At 39.0% G+C, this 18270-nt stretch overlaps 1 protein-coding gene across 2 annotated transcripts in view; it reads left to right on the forward strand.

Annotated features, from left to right (window-relative positions):
• gli3 (GLI family zinc finger 3) overlaps positions 1 to 18270 on the forward strand; it is a 125266-nt gene that overhangs the window by 92294 nt on the left and 14702 nt on the right. For both annotated transcript variants that reach the window (XM_014992362.2, XM_014992361.2), the window contains exons 6-10: positions 1736 to 1897; positions 7357 to 7561; positions 14127 to 14343; positions 15879 to 15992; positions 17524 to 17664. In XM_014992362.2, the coding sequence (XP_014847848.2) occupies positions 1736 to 1897; positions 7357 to 7561; positions 14127 to 14343; positions 15879 to 15992; positions 17524 to 17664 (839 nt within the window). The remainder of the gene's footprint in view (positions 1 to 1735; positions 1898 to 7356; positions 7562 to 14126; positions 14344 to 15878; positions 15993 to 17523; positions 17665 to 18270) is intronic.

Genomic DNA, 18270 nt, shown 5'->3' on the forward strand with positions numbered 1-18270 from the left:
GAGCAGAGTTGAGGAGCAGGTTGCGTATCTGCAGACTGCAGCGCTGATGCGTGCGCCACACAGGCAGCATGTTTGCCAAAAGATGCACTGGCCCACGTTCTCTCACCACACACACACACACACACACACACACACACACACATAGAGAATATTCACACCCTTCCCAACTGCAGTGGATCTTATTGGGTTTGGAGCCACACAGCTCAACCAATCAGTGACTTTATTCACTCGGTTTAGCGAATATGATCACTAAATCACAAACACACTTTCTTACATTACTTACCATGAAGACGAAGCGTATTGTTTAACCTGCCCCTTTCTCAATGATTTCAAAATAAGTTTCATGGCCGTATGCATTAAATTGACATTCAGTAAAAGATGCAAAGAATATCAGTCCACCTCATTATTGAAGAGAATGGAAAATAGATGGAGGTTTTCAAGTTTTTATTTTCATTAGAAATGAAAATCCACATTTCTATTCAGCACCTCTTTTACCCTGATACCCCTAAATAAAGTGCAAACAATTGCCATCAGAAGTCACCTAAATCATAGATCAAGTCCCTCTGAGGTTTGTTAGAGAACGTTAGTGAACAACCAGCATCATGGAGATCAAGGAACATGGCAGACAGGAAACCAAGGTGAAGTTTAAAGCAGGTTATAAAACAATACTGGAAACTTTGCACATCTTACAAAGCTGTTTAATACATTATCTGGAAATGGAAAAATGTCCTCCTGCACTGACGAGCCAGAAGAGGGAGCATTATCCGCAGCTCAGGACGGAGCAGAACTGACCGGAAGTTCATGTCAGCGGTTCGATACGCACTTTAAAAATCTGCCCTAGGTAGAAATTTAAGGAAGAACGCCTCCTTATCTTTTTTGCATAAAGCCTTGTAGGGAACGCAGTTAGTAGAAGAACAAACTGCACATGATGGTTGCAGCATCCCTGTGCGGGAACGCCGTCCTCCAGCAGGCAGAGGGACGATGTGTGCAGCCGAACACAGAAATCGATTTGGGGCGAAGCAACGGCCGTAAACATTAGCACAGACTCAGAACGAAATGGTCTGATTAAAACTTATTCAAACCAAAAAGCTAAATCATATCCTCTCCATTCTGCAAAAGACAATGGACTTTGTGTATAGATGTGGAAAGCCGGTAGAGTCAGACCTCAAAAGACTCGCAGCGTTTGAGGTCAAGCAAAAGGTCATGCTATGAGTCATGGGCTGAAAACACTGTTAAACTGTGTTGGTCTGTCACATAAGATCCCAGTAAAATATCTTGAAATACTGTGAATGAAATGTGAAAAAGTTCAAGTCTTCAGCACTTGTGTACAACATTGTAAGAGGTGATTAGAGAACACCAAAAGCAAACAGCTATTTATGGGCCGTGTTGCTACATGATCAGTTATGCTGCTCCACGCTAACACGCTCGCTGTGATCTGGGAGCCAGCGGGAATCCCCAGTGAGACTCCAGTCTTCAGGTGACGCTCCCTGTGCAGCTGTTTTGGTTAACATGATGGGGTTTGCTAATGCGCTCATTACTGTTCTGCTGAGCTGATTATCATCTAAAGTAAATGAGTGCAAGTTTTCTAACGCAGCGCAGGTGTTCTTGCTGTCGGCTTTCCCTCCGCCGCCTAATAAATTAAAGCCGCTGTTTCCTGCTCTCTCGCCAGCTTCTTCCTAAATGTTCAGTTTTTTCCTCTTTTGCTGACATGAGCTTCCTTTTTGTCCCGCTGCAGCGCCTCACGCCGGTCTGACCACAGCTGATTACTACCACCAGATGGCTCTGCTGGCGGGCCACCGCAGCCCGTACGCCACAGACCTTCTCCCGTCTGTGGCGTCCACCGGCAGCGCGAGCAGCGCCACCGCCCTGCACATGGAGTACCTGCAGGCGATGGAGAGTGAGTCTCAGATTCTGCATTTTGAACAGATTTCCTTGTAGAAGGTGATCCTGTTGTTGAAGGAAAGTTCTTTTAAACTTATTTAACACTGATAAAACATTTCTTCTAGCTCTACAAGTTTTGCCTTTAGACTCTGGCCACTTACTTCTGAAATATGAACCATTCAGGTATAAAACCAGCTGGGAACCTCCTCAGACTTGTTGAAATGAATAATATGAAAAGCGTTGAGATTTATTTGTGTGCATATCATGTATCTGAAGTGTTTATGAACCATTTTTTTAGGGTTTTTTTTTTTTTTTTTGGCTAAAGCATATAAAAATAAGGTTAATTTTATTTCCTAAAGATAAAAAAAAAGAGTATTTTTTTATTTATCCTGATTTGCAGATGAAATACAGCAAACTACACTGCACTGGTCGGTGTAGAAATCTTGAGGAAAACATTTAAATCAAAACAGAAAACTTACATCAGCCTCAGGCTTTAGTGTCTCTGGTAAAGATGAGTGAAACTCCTGGAAATGAATTCATTTTTAATGCAGTAGCAGAGTTTTATTATGAAATCTATTGGACCACAGTTACGGGCACCGCTGCTGTTTTACTTTGTATAACCAAACAGTTTCCACTCACTCCTCCCCTAGAACAGCTTACAAGGTTTGAGCAAACAGAGGAAAGGATCTCTGAGCATTTCTGTGTTTATTTTTCCTCATGTTTTGGAGAAACGCGAGACCTCGTGAAGACCTGTGTTCAGATTTTTGGGAAAGTCTACAGTTGCTTTTTAATTATTGTTATTCTTACGAGGCTCCTAGTGCAACAAGAACAAATCAGAACTAATGCCGTTTCCATGAGATCAACACTCATCTGCCTTACTCCACTGCCATGATCTCTTGTCTTTCCATTTTTGAAGAGAAATTAAACTTAAACTGAAACTTTAATGACGTTAAAGCTGTAATGTAGAAATTATAAAATATACATAAGATACGTTAAATTGTATCTTAACAATCCCTGTTCCGTTAGTGATTTGCTGAAAAACAAAAAAATGTATTTCTTTGTTTTTTTTGTTGTTTTTTTTTTTACCTAGGAGATAAATGTAGTATAATTATTAAAAGTAGAAACCGTTCAGTTGGTTGCACTGTTGCCTTGGATTCCTGGGTTTGGAGTTTTAGGTAAAACAGAAACGTGCTTTAATTATAAATTATACTTTATCGAGCATTTAATAAAGTATTTTGAGCAGCCGTATGTGATGAAAGACACCCACCACATCCACCCTGCTGGGATTGCACCTTTCCGTCTTATGAGCGCTTTCGTTCTCAGCAAACTGTGGGTGGCCCCTGCGGGAATTCAACCCTTAAAAGTGCACCACCACAGTGCTCCCATCTTCTATTCTATATATATCTATATACCTCCAGCTACTCCTCAACTTCTGCAACTTTACTTTGACATGATTTAAATGAGCCATTGTCTTAACGTGTCTGGCTCAGGACTGTACGCAAAGGACTTATGCTAATGAGTTATTTTAAAGTGTAAATAGGAAATTAAAGGCACATCGAATCTTAGAGAGGTCAGACAGCCTCACCCCGCTCCCTTTGATGGGAACGTATTTAGTCAGACACACACCGCTTTCATGGAAATCCGGGGGTGAACTTCCCCCCACTGTTCCTCCGAACAAACTAATTAAAACTAGCCAAACTTGTGCGGGTATCAGAAAATTAATTGCTATTAAGTGGGAATTGGAATGTCCCACCATTCATCACGGGAGAGAAATCCTTTCTTCTGTGTCACTTTTTAAGATTAATAGACTGAAACAAAACAATTAGGGCCAAATTCAAGAGGAGATGCGGTGTTCCTCTCTTAAAAAAAAAAAAAAATCGCCTGTGATCATTGCTGGTAATAACTCATCACATTCAGGCGATGTGTGTTCCTGTGTAGGGGGAAAAAAATTAACACTTTAAAGCTTTGGCGGATTTTAGGAAAGAGCGAAGTCTATCAGGAGACTTTTGGTGATAATCTGGGCTACCATGAAGCTATTTTAGTCCATTCCAAATGAGTGTAATTACCTTCAGAGACAGTTCTGCTAATGAAACAATGGGCCTGTCCTGCCTATTTGTGCTTTAATGGTCTATTGTCTGCGTTAGCACTGCCTAATTAGCACCATAGCTCTTATAGATCACGCTGACTGAAGTATACTCTACGCTACGATGTTTATTTGTGGCTTCTATTAACTAATCTCTGTGCTGTTTTTCAGCTAATAGGAAACCGTTTGCATAAACAGGTTTATGTTAAGATGTAAACACTGGGGTTGCTTTATTTAGCCCGGCAAAACAGCTATTATTGTTCAAATGTTTACACCTGATCACATTTAAACAATATACACATCTAATCCCCATTTAAGTACTGTTTTTGTACTTTTAGGAAGTATAAACAGCTCATTTTACATTTTAGTGGTGTATAATTATATCAAAGTGAAAAAATTAAAAAAGGACATTTATATGGAAGCCCTTAATGGCAAAAAAGTATGTCTAAGGGAATATTTTAAAGTTTATTTTTCTACAATAAATAAATTAATCAATAAATAGATGTTTAGAGTAATAAATCAATATTTTTGTTTTCGATAATGATTTACTTTTCTTTGAAAGACAAACAAATAAAAAATCACAAGGAAACCCAAAAGAGCTAAGTACAAGAAAGAAATACGAGAAATAAATACAATACTTACAAAGTTAAGTAATTGTATTTAGCACAATACTTAACTTTTAGCTAAAAAAAAGTCCCAGATTTAGCTTCATATTTAAAAAAAATAAAATAAAATAAAACACACACATTATACAAAGAAAACCAAACAAACAAAAACACATAGAGGGGAAAACTAATTTGCCTTTCAGGACAAAAATGGAAGAAAATTGTTCATAAAAATTATGTTTTGTTTTTTCATTTTAGTTATAGGCACTTTTTTAAAAATGTGCAAATAATCTATAAAAAAATATTTCAAGATAAACATTTGGTCAGGTTTTTAAAATTTAGAGAAAAATAAATCATCTGCTATTCAGGGGAAAAGACTTGCATAAACTAAAAAAAGTCAAGAAAGTTTGGAAGATTTGTTTTTTGTTTTGTTTTATGAAACCTTTTTGAAATGAGTTCATCACTTTTTCAGGTCATGAGAAAAGAAACTTTCTGTAAGATTTAGAAAATGGGCACTTAGTAAAAAATATCACTTGCGTTAAAAAGCAACAAAAGAATGTTAAAATAGTCAGACTTAGAAAAAGTGAAGTGAGGGAAAAATTAACATGGTCAAAAAAATAAATAAAATATTACATAAATGACTAAATGAACCGTTTTAATCTGACGAAAGCCTTTTCAGATTACAAGAAAAATAAATGTATGGTCTGACTTATGTAAAGGATGCCTGGAATATATGGAAATAATACATTTTTTATTTCAATGCATATTTTTTACAATACCTTAACTTTTTTAAATGAGGACAAGAAGAAACTTTTGCTTAGATTTGGAAGAAAATAATTTATTTCCTTGTCTTTCCGGGCGTCAGTCCTTTTCTGTATCCTAAATAAGCTGAATTGACAGAAATATCCTTTTCAGTACAAGTTTTCTTTCTCTGCTTGTCACAGGATTATAACCTTGATGATTGTAAGAACAATAGTTATTGTATTGTGCTTCCATCTCCAGGATCTACTTTTACACTCCATAAAGTAGAATGTATTTATTATAGTCGCCCCCCCCAAACCCCAGGTGGGTCGCTGAGGGTTCAACCCCAGTTTTGGAACCAACTTTTCTTTCCACCACCGTCAGTCTGGCCCATCCGAAAACCTCCCCGGCCCCCTCGAAATTAATGACGCGGCGAGTAACCAGCCATCCCGTCCATAAATCAAGAGGAAATTAGAGGGACAGTGCTGCTACGAGCCTGGACGCTTCCCTCTCTGTCTCCCCGGTTGGCCGATTTATCATTTGGGCTGTGCATTAATAAACACCGGTCCCATGAGGCTTTGCAGTGATGGCACACAGGCCCCCGTCTCCCAAGCTAGGCTCTCCGTCGCTCTCTCTCCACCTCCACCATCCTCCAGTTTTCCACAAGTGGATGCGGGCTTGTTTTAGGTGTCGGATTTGTCCGAATCAGAGGTATAAAAGCAGACGTTTTGCAGGAGGTTAGATGGATGTATGAATGGGCGAAAACAGAAAAAGAAAAAAAAAAAAACACAAACTGTCAAGGAATCCCATGTGTTCACATTGTGTTCTCACACTCCTCCTTACAAGATCTGCCTTACAATAAAAAAATGTAAAGAGAGTGGAGGGTGTTGCTCTCCTTAATGCCCCCATGCTTCAGTTGCAGCTCAGGCCTGTGGATGCCAGAATGCTACCACCCCACACACACACACACACACACACACACACACACACACACACACACACACACACACACACACACACAACACGCTCTCTGATTACCATGTGAAAGGAAGCGCTCTGTAATCGCTGAATGTGTCAAACCAGAGATAGAGCATTTACGTTTTAGGGAGATGGATGGATTGAGGGGGACGTAAATATGCAGGAGGGGGGTTATCGGTTTTGTTTGCCTTCATGAAATAACTCGAAATGTTTTATTTCCAAGTCTTGAGTCACAAAGTCATTGTGTCAGTTCATGCACAAAGCGCGACATCCCCTCAGCGCTGCTTTTTGTCCCCTCCTTCCGTCTCACCCGTTTTTTTTATTTTTTCTCTCTCTCCCTCTCTGTCTTGTTTGTGACATCTCTGTGTGAAAAGACAACAAAAGTCATGTTTTAATCTCTACCCGTGGCTCATTGTGCGCGTGGAGAGAATGGTTGCGCCGTTTCCGCCTTTTACCTTTTCAAACCCCTCTTTGGTATTTCCAGTCAACACTGATTGCATTTGAATAACGAGTCAAATTGGACTTGATTAAATATTACCATACACAGTCAGAGCAGTTCTCCAACATAAAAGACATGTTTTCTCCTGGATGAAATGCAAGCAGTGCATCAAGTGACAGCTGAACACTCATTGAAATGGGCCTTTTGTCTGATGATTGACAAAAATGTCATCTGTTCGGGTTTGATTAGGTTAGAGTTTAAACAGAAATGCTTGTATGAACCATCAAATGCTTTTTTTTGTTGTTTTTTAGCTTATTCTCTTGCCCTGAAGCATCTAAAAGTAGTCGGAAAAACAGGTGAACTTTAAATAGGGGTGCATCCATATAAAAATTTGCTGTTGTTGAAGATAAGCGATTTTTACCAGTATTGTATAAACTATATATATTTCCTGACCATGTTGACGCAGTGAAACCATGACCGCAAAGCTGACATTGCTTCCATCCTCCAGTTAAATACATCCCACAATCCTCTGCTGCATCACTACCATATGACCACAACAAACACTACATGCTACCAGCATCCCTGCTTTAAACAATGCGGTAATTTCTTTCTCCATCCTCATCCTCCAGATTCGCGCTTCTCAAGCCCAAGGCTTCCGGGACGGCCCAACAGGAAGCGCCCCTTGACCATCTCTCCGCTCTCTGAGCACAGCCTCGATTTGCAGACCATGATTCGTAACTCCCCGAACGCCATAGTTACCACACTGATGAACAGCTCACGCTCCAGCTCCTCCACCAGCGGCTCCTACGGACATCTCTCCGCCAGAGCAATCAGGTAGCACACTAGAAAAAGGAAATAAAATCACCCCAAGTTTGGTTGTCAGAGCTGGAAAACAGTCGGACGGCCGTGTTAGATTACGGTTGGTTTGATTTATTTTTAGATTTTCCTGGATAGAAATCTGACGTCTGCTAGCCTTCCAGTTGAAATCTCACCCCTGCAAACTTTAGGTTAGCTGCTACCTTCCATTAAACTTTCTAAACATTAGCAAACTGTCATTATAAAGAGCAAATTTTAGAACATTTATTGATTTTATTGTAGTTTGCAAAAGGTTTAATCTTGGAAAAAAACTGATGAATATGTTTTTTCACTCTTTGAAACTCAAATCAGACTGAAGATTTCCTGTATTATTTATATCTGACAAAAGAAGGAAAAGGAGAAACTGCTTTCTTAAATGTCAGAAGTTTTTGAGTGGCCATCACAACAGCTTAATCTCAGTCCCTTTGAAAATCAGTGGATAGAAAATGATATTTGTGGCTTAATGTGCTAAATATAGAGTTTAGATGAGAACATTTCATATATTCTTGTTAAAAAAAAAGAAAGTGGATAGATCTTGAAATCTGAGAGTGTGAGGCGGCCTGCTAACCTGACTCAGTTACACCTCTTCAGTCAGGAGGAATGGGCTACAAGTCCAGCAAACTATTGTGGAAGGACCCTGAAAATATTTAAAAACTTCTACTCTTGAAGAAAGTTTTAAAAAAATATATACATTTCTAATTTTTGTTACATTTACCAATGAATAATTTTGGTAGTCATAACTGACTCCCTGTGCCCCAAAGCAGCAAAAATTGAAGAAAATAAATGGCTTTGTGTGTAAATATGTGGTTTCAGTTCTATACGTGACATTGGCTTCTTACCAGATTCACAAAAGACACAAAATGTGTGCTGGTATGTTGATAATTGCAGCAGGAAAATTGTCTGCTTTGCAAAATTATTCATGTTGTTTTAGGCAGGACCAAAGACTCTGCGTGCGATTCATACTCTGCACACAGCTTACAGAAAAATGCAGCGTGTTTTCCCTTTTAGAATGGCGTCGTAATACATAAATAAAGCGTTTGGCACGAATGGGTGTCTGTGTGTGCTTTCGTGTCAAACGCCCGTGTGGGTGACGATCTCCCAGCCAGCCAGTCGGCCGGCTTCCCAGGCGGCTTGTGTCAGTCATCCAGCACACCTCAGGGAAACATCACATACATCATGCACCGGTACCGGCGGAGAGGCAAAGCAAAGCAGAAGAAAAGAGCGGAGAAGAGGGGGAAAAATGGGAAAGATCCATTGCCCCACCCTCAGCCATTGATCAGCAATCTGTAAAAGGGAGCTGATCAATCATGCTCCACGCTCAGCCACTGTCCGAGTGACAGGATCCAAATAGCCAGAGCCAACAGACTGATGAGTGATATGACAAGCGGATGGGCCTCCAAATGTGTCTCGGTCCATTGATTTCCACTCGGCTCATAATAAGATCAGCAGACATATGGGTCGCGGGTAGAGCCAATTGTCAGCGTGCAGAATGAATGAAGCCGAGCCACACAGATCCATGTTTATCCGGAGGTTTAACGATCATTACACAGAGGAGGCTTCTGGGATTTTTATGATCAACAAAGTTAGCTCAGTCTGCAGATTAACACAGCGCCTTGCATAATTACCGTGAATTGTTCCACGTTGTTGTCACGTTGCAACCAAAAACTTCGATGCATTTAATCAGAAATGAAATGAAATGAAATGAAATTTTATTCGAACATGATACAAATATAAAAATAAAATAGTGCACAGTAACAAGAAGTGCATAAGAAAGAAGAGAAAATACAGATTTTTTTGTTTCAGTTAACATATCATGCTCAAAATGGGGTAGGAAGAAGTGAGAACTTATAAACTCCTACCCCCTAAACACTTGAAACTTTAGAGTCCTACTGTCATTAAAAAAATCAAAATCAAAGTGGCAGTCAGAAGTAACAGTTACTAATATTTACCTATACATTTTCCCATTTTATGCTGGTTTGTCTTTCTAAACCCTTACACCAAGTTATCTGCAATACACACCTTATTGCTTTCTGTCACCCATATGTGTATCTATTGAAAATTACCTCTTTGTACTTTCTTTTGAATTGTGTTAAACTATTGCTTTGTTTTAAATCTTCATGTAACTTGTTCCATAACTTTACACCTTTAATTGAAATACAGAAGCTTTTTCTTGTTGTTCTAAAATTGCGGATCTTGAAGTTTGAGTGACCCCTTAAGTTATACCCCCCTTCTCTTTCAGAAAACGTGCTCTGTATGTGCTCAGGTAACAACTTTTTAGATACTTTGAACATAAACTGAGCCATTTTAAATTCTACAAGCTCGTCAAATTTGAGAATTCTGGATTTTATGAAGAGTGGGTTTGTATGCTCATAATAACCGACATTATGGATGATTCTAATGGCTCGTTTCTGTAGGACGGTTACCGGATGTAAAGAGCTCTTGTAATTAACTCCCCACACTTCACAGCAATATGATAGATATGGTAAAATCAGAGAGTTATATAGAATATGAAGTGATTTAGCATTCAATACATGTCTAGCTCTAGCCAATATGGATATACTTCTACTGAGTTTACTCTGTAAATGTTTAATATGAGGTTTCCAACTGATTTTGTCATCTATTATTAGACCGAGGAACTTATTAGCAAAAACCCTTTGTAGAGTTACGTCCTCTATTTGAACTTGGATTTCAGTATTTTTATAACAGTTCCCAAAGACCATGATTTTCGTCTTGTCCAAATTTAGGGATAATTTGTTATGGTCAAACCATATCTTTAACTTACTAATCTCTGAAGTGACTGTTGAGAGAAGATGCTCTAAATTGTCGCCAGAGGCTAGAATATTTGTGTCATCAGCGAATAAGATAAATTTTAATACATTGGACACTTTACTGATATCATTTATATAAAGATTAAATAAAATTGGTCCCAATACTGATCCTTGTGGTACTCCACAGACAGTCTCCTGCCAATCAGATTCCACATCTCCCAATTTCACAAATTGTTTTCGGCTCTTTAGATAACTCCTCATCCAGTCCAAAACTACTCCCCTAATTCCATAGCGTTCTAATTTTTTAAGTAAGATTTCATGATTTATTGTATCAAAAGCTTTCTTTAGATCTATAAATATCCCTACTGCCAGTTTCTTACTATCTGTTGCGTTGGTTATTTCTTCTATTAAGTCAGTTACAGCCAGCGATGTTGACCGGTTTGCTCTGAATCCATATTGACTGCTAATAAGTAGCGAATGTTTTTCTATGAATTGTTCCAGTCTTTTCTTAAAGAGTTTTTCCAGGATTTTAGAAAATTGTGGGAGAAGAGAGACAGGCCTGTAGTTAGTGAAGAGGTGTTTGTTGCCAGTTTTATACATTGGTTTGACCTTAGCTATTTTCATTTTGTTGGGAAATGATCCTGTTTGAAATGATAAATTGCAAATATAAGTTAGTGGTTTAGAGATTCCTTTAATTACTATTTTAATAGTTTTCATGTCCAGATCATCACAGTCAGTGGAAGTCTTATTTTTACAGTTATTCACAATGTTTATGATTTCTTCTTCTAGTACAGGGTTGAGATATAAGGAGCTGGGATTATTCTCAATTAGATATTGCTGAGTTGCAGTTTTTGTAGTCGGTATTTTTTCTGCTAATTGAGGTCCTATATTAACAAAAAATCTATTGAAATTATTGACGACACTTTTCAAATCAGTAATATTCTGTTCATTATCTATAAAATAGTCTGGATAGTTGTTATTGTTAGATTTTCTAATAACTCTATTTAAAATATTCCATGTTTCCTTAATGTTGTTTTTATTCCTATCCAGTAATTTATGATAATAGTCCTTTTTACATGTTTTTATAATATTAGTTAACTTATTTTTATATTTCTTATATTTGTTTTCTGATTCAGACGTTCTATGTTTTAGAAATTCTCTATAAAGTTTGTTTTTCTTTTTACATGCCTTTTGTATTCCTTTTGTGATCCACTGTTCATTTTTTTGATTGCTTTTCCTGTTATATTGTTTGATTGGGCAGTGCTTGTTATATAATATTTTAAATGTTTTTAAAAATTCTTCATATGCTAAATTCACATCATTCATTTTATATATTAATCTCCAATCGTAGGCCAACAACTCAGCTTGTAGAGCTTTTAGTGTCTCTTCAGACGTAACCCGTCTGTAATGCGTCTCTATTTTTTGATCGTCTGTTTTGCACTTACAGTCGTAGACTATGAACACTGGTAAGTGATCAGTTATGTCATTCATTAATATTCCACTAGTTAAATTATTTTCCAGCACATTTGTAAAAATATTATCAATTAAGGTAGCGCAGTGCGATGTAATGCGACTGGGCCTGGTGATTTTAGGATACAGGCTTAAACTGAACATGGTGTTAATAAATTCTTCAGTCATTCTATGTTTATTTGGATTGAGAAGGTCAATATTGAAATCCCCACAGAAAAATGTTATTTTTTGATTAATTGTTATAAATTTTTCTTCTATCCAGTTGTTGAGTACTTCAATGTTTGATCCAGGGGCTCTATAAATGCAACTCACTAAGACATTTTTCCTTTTTTCCACGAGTATTTCTATAGTCACACATTCAAACATGTTGTCCATCACAGTTGACATTGTTTCGATCAACTTATAATTAATCTTCTTGTCAACATATAAAGCTACTCCCCCTCCATTTTTGTTTTCTCTGTTCTTACAAACCATTTCATAACCATTGATTTCAAAATCTATGCCCTTATCACTATTGAGCCAAGTTTCTGATAAGGCAATAACATTGAAGGTCTGTGAAAGTTGTTGGAGGTATTGTTTGATGCTGTCAAAATTTGCATAAAGGCTTCTGCTATTAAAGTGAATTATTGACAGCTTTTGTTCCGTTTTAATGCTGTTGTTGAACTGATCATCGCTGTAATAGTGACAACTATCATTGCTGACATTATAGAAGTTGTTATCAGGATCAATGTCAGTTTCAATATCTTGCTGATGATAGTTTCTGTGTTGGAATACTGGTAGCTCTATATCCTCATAGGCCGTGATCTGTTTCATGTTTCTCTTTCAGAAGTGAACGTCAGCTATGTCTGGCTGTCTGTCATACATTGTTGGATAATTTAGGGGTACTAGTACGTGGATGGGTGATCAACTTATCATAACGTAGGTAAGCGATGTCCCCTCTTTGACGTGCTGCTTTTAAGTCCGGCATTAGTTCCGCCCTCCTTTTCCTTACTGCATCCGTGAAGTCTTCGTTAATGAAAATCTTAGATCCCTTAAGTGCCTTGGTGCTCTGCAGAATAGTTGATCTGTCCTTGTATCGTAAAAATTTGACAACAATGGGCCTGGGTCTGTCTCCTCTATGTTAATCAAAGCAGTGTGATTTCTGCAGCGGGAAATGAAAGGAAAGTAATACATGTCTTTCACGGTTTTGTTGCAAATAACAATAAGTGTGACATGCATTTTTTATTTTGGTATTTGCTTTTAACGCACCACCATGCTGGTGAAACATGAAACCTTGCTGTTCCTGAGCTTAGTCCAAAAAATTTGACAAATTTCATATGTCAAAAATTCCTGGTCTAAAAAATCTGTTTAATTTTGATGAAATCCTCAATTTTCAGTTTGTTTTTCAGCAAATAAAAAGTAAGTAGAAATGTGTCTTCCTGTGTTAATAGTACATTAATGCAAAAAAAAAAAAAAAAAAGTGCCCCAACAAGTGTTTTCAATTCGAAAATGCTGGACTTCATAGCAAAAAAAAAGTTTGAATATCTATGAACTAAAAGATAATACATGTGCCTGTCTGAATGAGCTACTGGCCAGATGTGTCCAATTCTTGAATTAAATCACTAAAAATCATTCAGAAGACCACAAATGGCCCACGGACCTCGATTTGGACACCATTGCCAAAGTCCAGAACTAAATCCAAATGAAAAATGTGTGTCAGGGCCTGAAGTCTGATGTGTACAGATATTATTCATCACAATTTACTCATTGAGATGTTTTGCAAAGAACAATGTAGAGAATTTATTATTATGCTTTTAATGAGATCCTCAAAGCTGGTTGAGAAGAAGTATTGATTCAGAAGGGCTGATACAAAAACACACTCCTGATTTTATTTGTGTTGATCACATAAAATTATTGTAAAGGAAGTTAAAGTTTGTGACTGTAACGTGACAAAGTGTGAAAAAGATTCAAGCGGTACGAACGATTTCCAGAGGACTGTGAGAGGAAGGAAAGTGCTGCGACTTTATTTACATGGCTCCAAGATAGATTAACGGTTATTTATTATCTGTATTATTTTGCCCAGTGGAGGAATAACACACTGTCTTACACAAACCACTTGATAATTCACTGTGTTAACAAGCTTTATTTCCCAGCAGCCCCCCTGGTTCTGGCATTACCACACCATCTCATGTCAGATTGCCCTCAGGGTGAGGAGTTATCCAGAACAATCCATTTACTCACTTGAACTTCCCCTCCTTTGCCTCATTGCTTCTGTAATTAACGTTTGAAGTATTGTTTAGAGTGGTTTTACTCTGTTGTCTCTCCAGCCCGTTGAACTTCCCCTACCCTCCAACTCCGGTGGCGTTACACGTCCACCATCAGCTGATGGGCCGCCAGCCGGGGATCGTGGGCTCCGCCTTCGGCCACAGCCCGCCGTTAGTCCACCCTACGCCGGCCTTTGCCAGCCAGCGTCCCGTGCCTGGCATCCCCCCGACTGGGCTCGGCGCCGCCGATCGCTCGGCCATCTCCAACGACTCGTCACAGGTGAGCACAGCGGCCTCTGCGATTCATCATCACGCGTTAATGGATGGCGGCGTCGCATGCCAGCCACTTGTGAACGGGATCAGCCAAGCAAGCGCAGGTACAGGCAGGACCCCCGTCCCCTCGACGCGCTCCTCTCCTGGGACTTTCCTTCCTCCTACTCGTGTTGTTTCCTGTTTTCAGCCCGTCGCGCACACGACGAGAGCGTGCCGGCAGCAAACAACCAGGGGCTTGTTAGCATAGAATCCCTCTGCTGAATCCATTAATCACTAGAGAGAGAGCAAGGATGTGGAGGAGTGGGGAATATTGACATGGATGGATGGATCCAAAGGGGTTTCCCTCAGTTTTTTTTCTCAATCCTTACGTTATGTGCGGCCCCGCATTTCAAGTAAATATTCTGTTTATTACCCGTCCTTTCTCTTCCCATGATCCCATGATTTTCAGAAATTGGACTAAACCGAAGAAAATGTTGTTTTGTCAGTGCTTGTCTTATGAGACAGTGACAATATTTTTTCGTTTTAATCCTAAAACTTTCTTTCCATATGCAGAGGCTGTCACTGGTTCAGCTCCGGTTCCATTTGCAGCACGTCTTCCTCTTCTTCCTGAACAAAGAGTGTTACAAAAACCTTTAAAAATAGATTCATTTCAGTAAAGCTCGAAGTTGTGGACGTTAGAACAGGTGCTTCGTTCTTGCCTCAGAAATGAATATGTAGCTCAGCTCAAATGCGACACAAGTTGGAAACACGAGGCATCAAAAAGCTCAGCGTTTTCCAAAACAAAACCACTGATCTCACTTGCTAGATGTCGAAATGTTTGGTTTTATGTTCAAAGGACTCACTCGGCATGATGCTACCACTACCATGCTTGACAGTTGTACAGTGTTTCTACATTTGAAAGCATCTAACTTGACTCCACCGAACAGATCTTTGTTTCATGTAACCATGAAATCTTTTTCCAGAAGACAGGTGGACATCGGAAGATCTCAGTCGAGCCTGAAGGAGCAGACACTTATTTCCTGACTCTATAATGAATACCTAAACACAACTCAGAAACGTGTCTTTTAGCAGAAATGAAGCAGTTGTTTAGTTATGTGAAAAGCTCAGCATTCTCTGGAATAACACCGTCTCATTTTCCAGATGTTTAAAAGTTCTGTTAATTTTTCTCCTCTCAAATAGCTTATTGTGTTACAGGAATCCTCCCGAGGGTGTATTTAGGCCAGGGCCAAATCCGGGTCATTCATTGGTGGAATTGGTTCATAAGATTGCTTTAATTGCACTGATTAGAGACGCTAATGTGATACACTGAATTGCATAGTTCTTTGCTGGCTCAGTTTAAAGCTTCAGTTGCAGAAATCATTATGAGTCAACCCCACCAGTTTTGTCTTGTTGATTAAGTAAATAATTGGATTTGCTTATAAGCATTACATGCATTTTTAATGTTCCTATGAAGGGTAAAACTACTGGGATACTGAGCACGATGCAATTAGAGGGGGGGAATGATAAAGTTGGAAACGTTTTTGCGTTTTGTCTTTACCAAAGGCCAAGCCGACTAGCGAGTCAGCTGTGAGCAGCACCGGCGACCCGATGCATCACAAGCGGTCCAAAATGAAACCGGAGGATGAGTTGCCGAGTCCCGGAGCGGTGAGTGTGCAGGTGGGTTCTGTCTCCTGAATTAGATCGCCTTGAATTGAATTTGGACCAAATCTAAATAAAAAGGTATGAATTGGACCTTTTTGTTCTGCAAAGTGCCTTCTTATGACTTGGCGCTTTATAAATAAATTCAATTTAAAATCAGTTACTGATTCTATTGTTGAGTCAATTGTCCAGAACTACAAACTCAGCACTTCCTCAAGTCCAGGGTTGTTCAAAGTGCACCTTATCTTTTTGTCCAAATAAATTAAACTTCCCAGAATAACATCCAATGTATTTATTTGCTGCAGAGTTACAGAAGGTAGTTAAAGAACCAAGAACAGCTGCTGAATGTGCGGAGTCACAGAATTAGATCTTCCATACAGAGATGACTTCAGTTTGCTTTTCTTTAACTCTTAAAAATGTGAATCACCCATACAGTTTAATAAGGAAATCGGTTCATTATTACGGTTTAGTTTAACAAACACATTTTAATTGTTTGTTAAACTAGATCTACATTTATTATCCACTGACTTGGCAAAATATAGCCAGTGTTTTCAGGACCGACCCATGTCCTATTGGTCGTCATCCAGGCCTTTGCAAAATCTTTGCACATCTGGCAATAACTTTCACTCACACATAATTGTTTAGACTGATTTTACGCGGCAGTTATTTAGACGTGTTTTCTCTCGGCTTGTGTAAATCTCCACTTCTTTATCTTAAATCTGAATTCCTTGGAGTTTCCCCATTGTTCCGAGTAGGAGTCAAGCAGAAATGACCAGCTGCAGACACTCATGATCAATAGCAAGATTTTTATGGAACTTGGCCTTGTCAAGTTAAGGCATTCCTGAACCTTCATCAACACTCAAAAGATGATCTCCTATGAACTCAAAGGAATGCACCAAATTCTTATTTTAAAAAGCCATTGCAGTTTTCTGTTGCATAATCGTTCTACTCTACCAAAAGGACATTTCATATGAACTAATATTTGAACTGTTTGTTCAATTCAAATATGAAGGATGATTGCCAATCATAATCCAAGTGATGATCGTACGCAATGTGGCTACAACAGCACTCAGTCTTTATTCTCTTACATGATGTTTTGTTGGTGTTTTCTAATCACTTAGATTTTTTGAGATGAGAGAGAAAATAGATTTTGCTCTTGTTTAATCAAAAAAAAAAATTAAGGGGCTTTGAAAAAGTGAAAGCAAAATGTAAGCAAATGGCAAGGGGGGAAAAAGCTGATTATAAGACGGTAGCTCGAAATAAACTGGGGTTTGCAGTGGAAGCCTCTTCTGCAGTAGCTCAGAGTCTAGGCATGTTGAGGATAAAGTCTTCCAAAAATTCAGAGTGGCTTCTTCTGCTATATTTACCCCTCATAGAGCCAAGCAAGGCCAGACACACATGTTTGAGACGTGTAGGCAATAACTCTCTGCTGTGCCTGTGAAAAATCTAATTTATGACCGGTTTATATGTTTGTGAGCTGAAGCATATGTTATTAAATGCCTCTTGTGTTACATCAGTCTCAGTGTATTGGTTCCCACTGGTTGTTCAGGACCATCCTGATGGGATGACTCTGGTGAAGGAGGAAGGCGACAAAGACGAGAGCAAACAGGAGCCGGAGGTGGTTTACGAGACAAACTGCCACTGGGAGAACTGCTGCCGTGAGTTTGACACCCAGGAACAGCTGGTACAAGTAAGTATCCAGCAGACCTCACAATATATGAAGGCTTTCTTCCTCTGTAGTCTTCCATAAGTAAAACACATTTAACACAGCTGCCCGTCGTCTCGGGAATGTAACGATCAGCAAACTGACCGCAAGATCAAGCAATATACTGCTAAGTGAAATCACTAAAAACACAAGTACTCCGTTTCAAACTCTACACTAACTGAGGTTAGTGGGAGGAATTTTAAACGTTCATGACAGTATAATTAGAACAAGATAAAAAAAGTACAGCTTGTTTGGCAGCATAGCTAGGAGACTGGAGGCATTATCAGAGAAAATGGACAAGCGTTTATGCCTCTCCATAAGATTAGCTTCCTTTGCCAGACCAGTAAGACACAACAGGTGTACAATCCTACAGAGCTGCTCAAAAAAACAGACAAGCTGGGGTTTTTTTTTTTTCCCCACCTATCTCCCCGGACCTCAGCTTCTGTGTCTGGCAGGCCACAGCAGAGTGAGGGCCTTGAGCGCTGAACGTTAGTAATGCTGAATTCCTGATTGGTTCCACGGATCGTGATAATGGGCTCAGAAGCTGGAGTCCCATCTCACAGCTGGATGGTGTGAACTTATTTGGCGGGT

Source organism: Poecilia mexicana, unplaced genomic scaffold, assembly GCF_051168715.1.
Source record: "Poecilia mexicana isolate PSO_F unplaced genomic scaffold, ASM5116871v1 scaffold_20, whole genome shotgun sequence".
Lineage (NCBI taxonomy): Eukaryota > Metazoa > Chordata > Actinopteri > Cyprinodontiformes > Poeciliidae > Poecilia > Poecilia mexicana.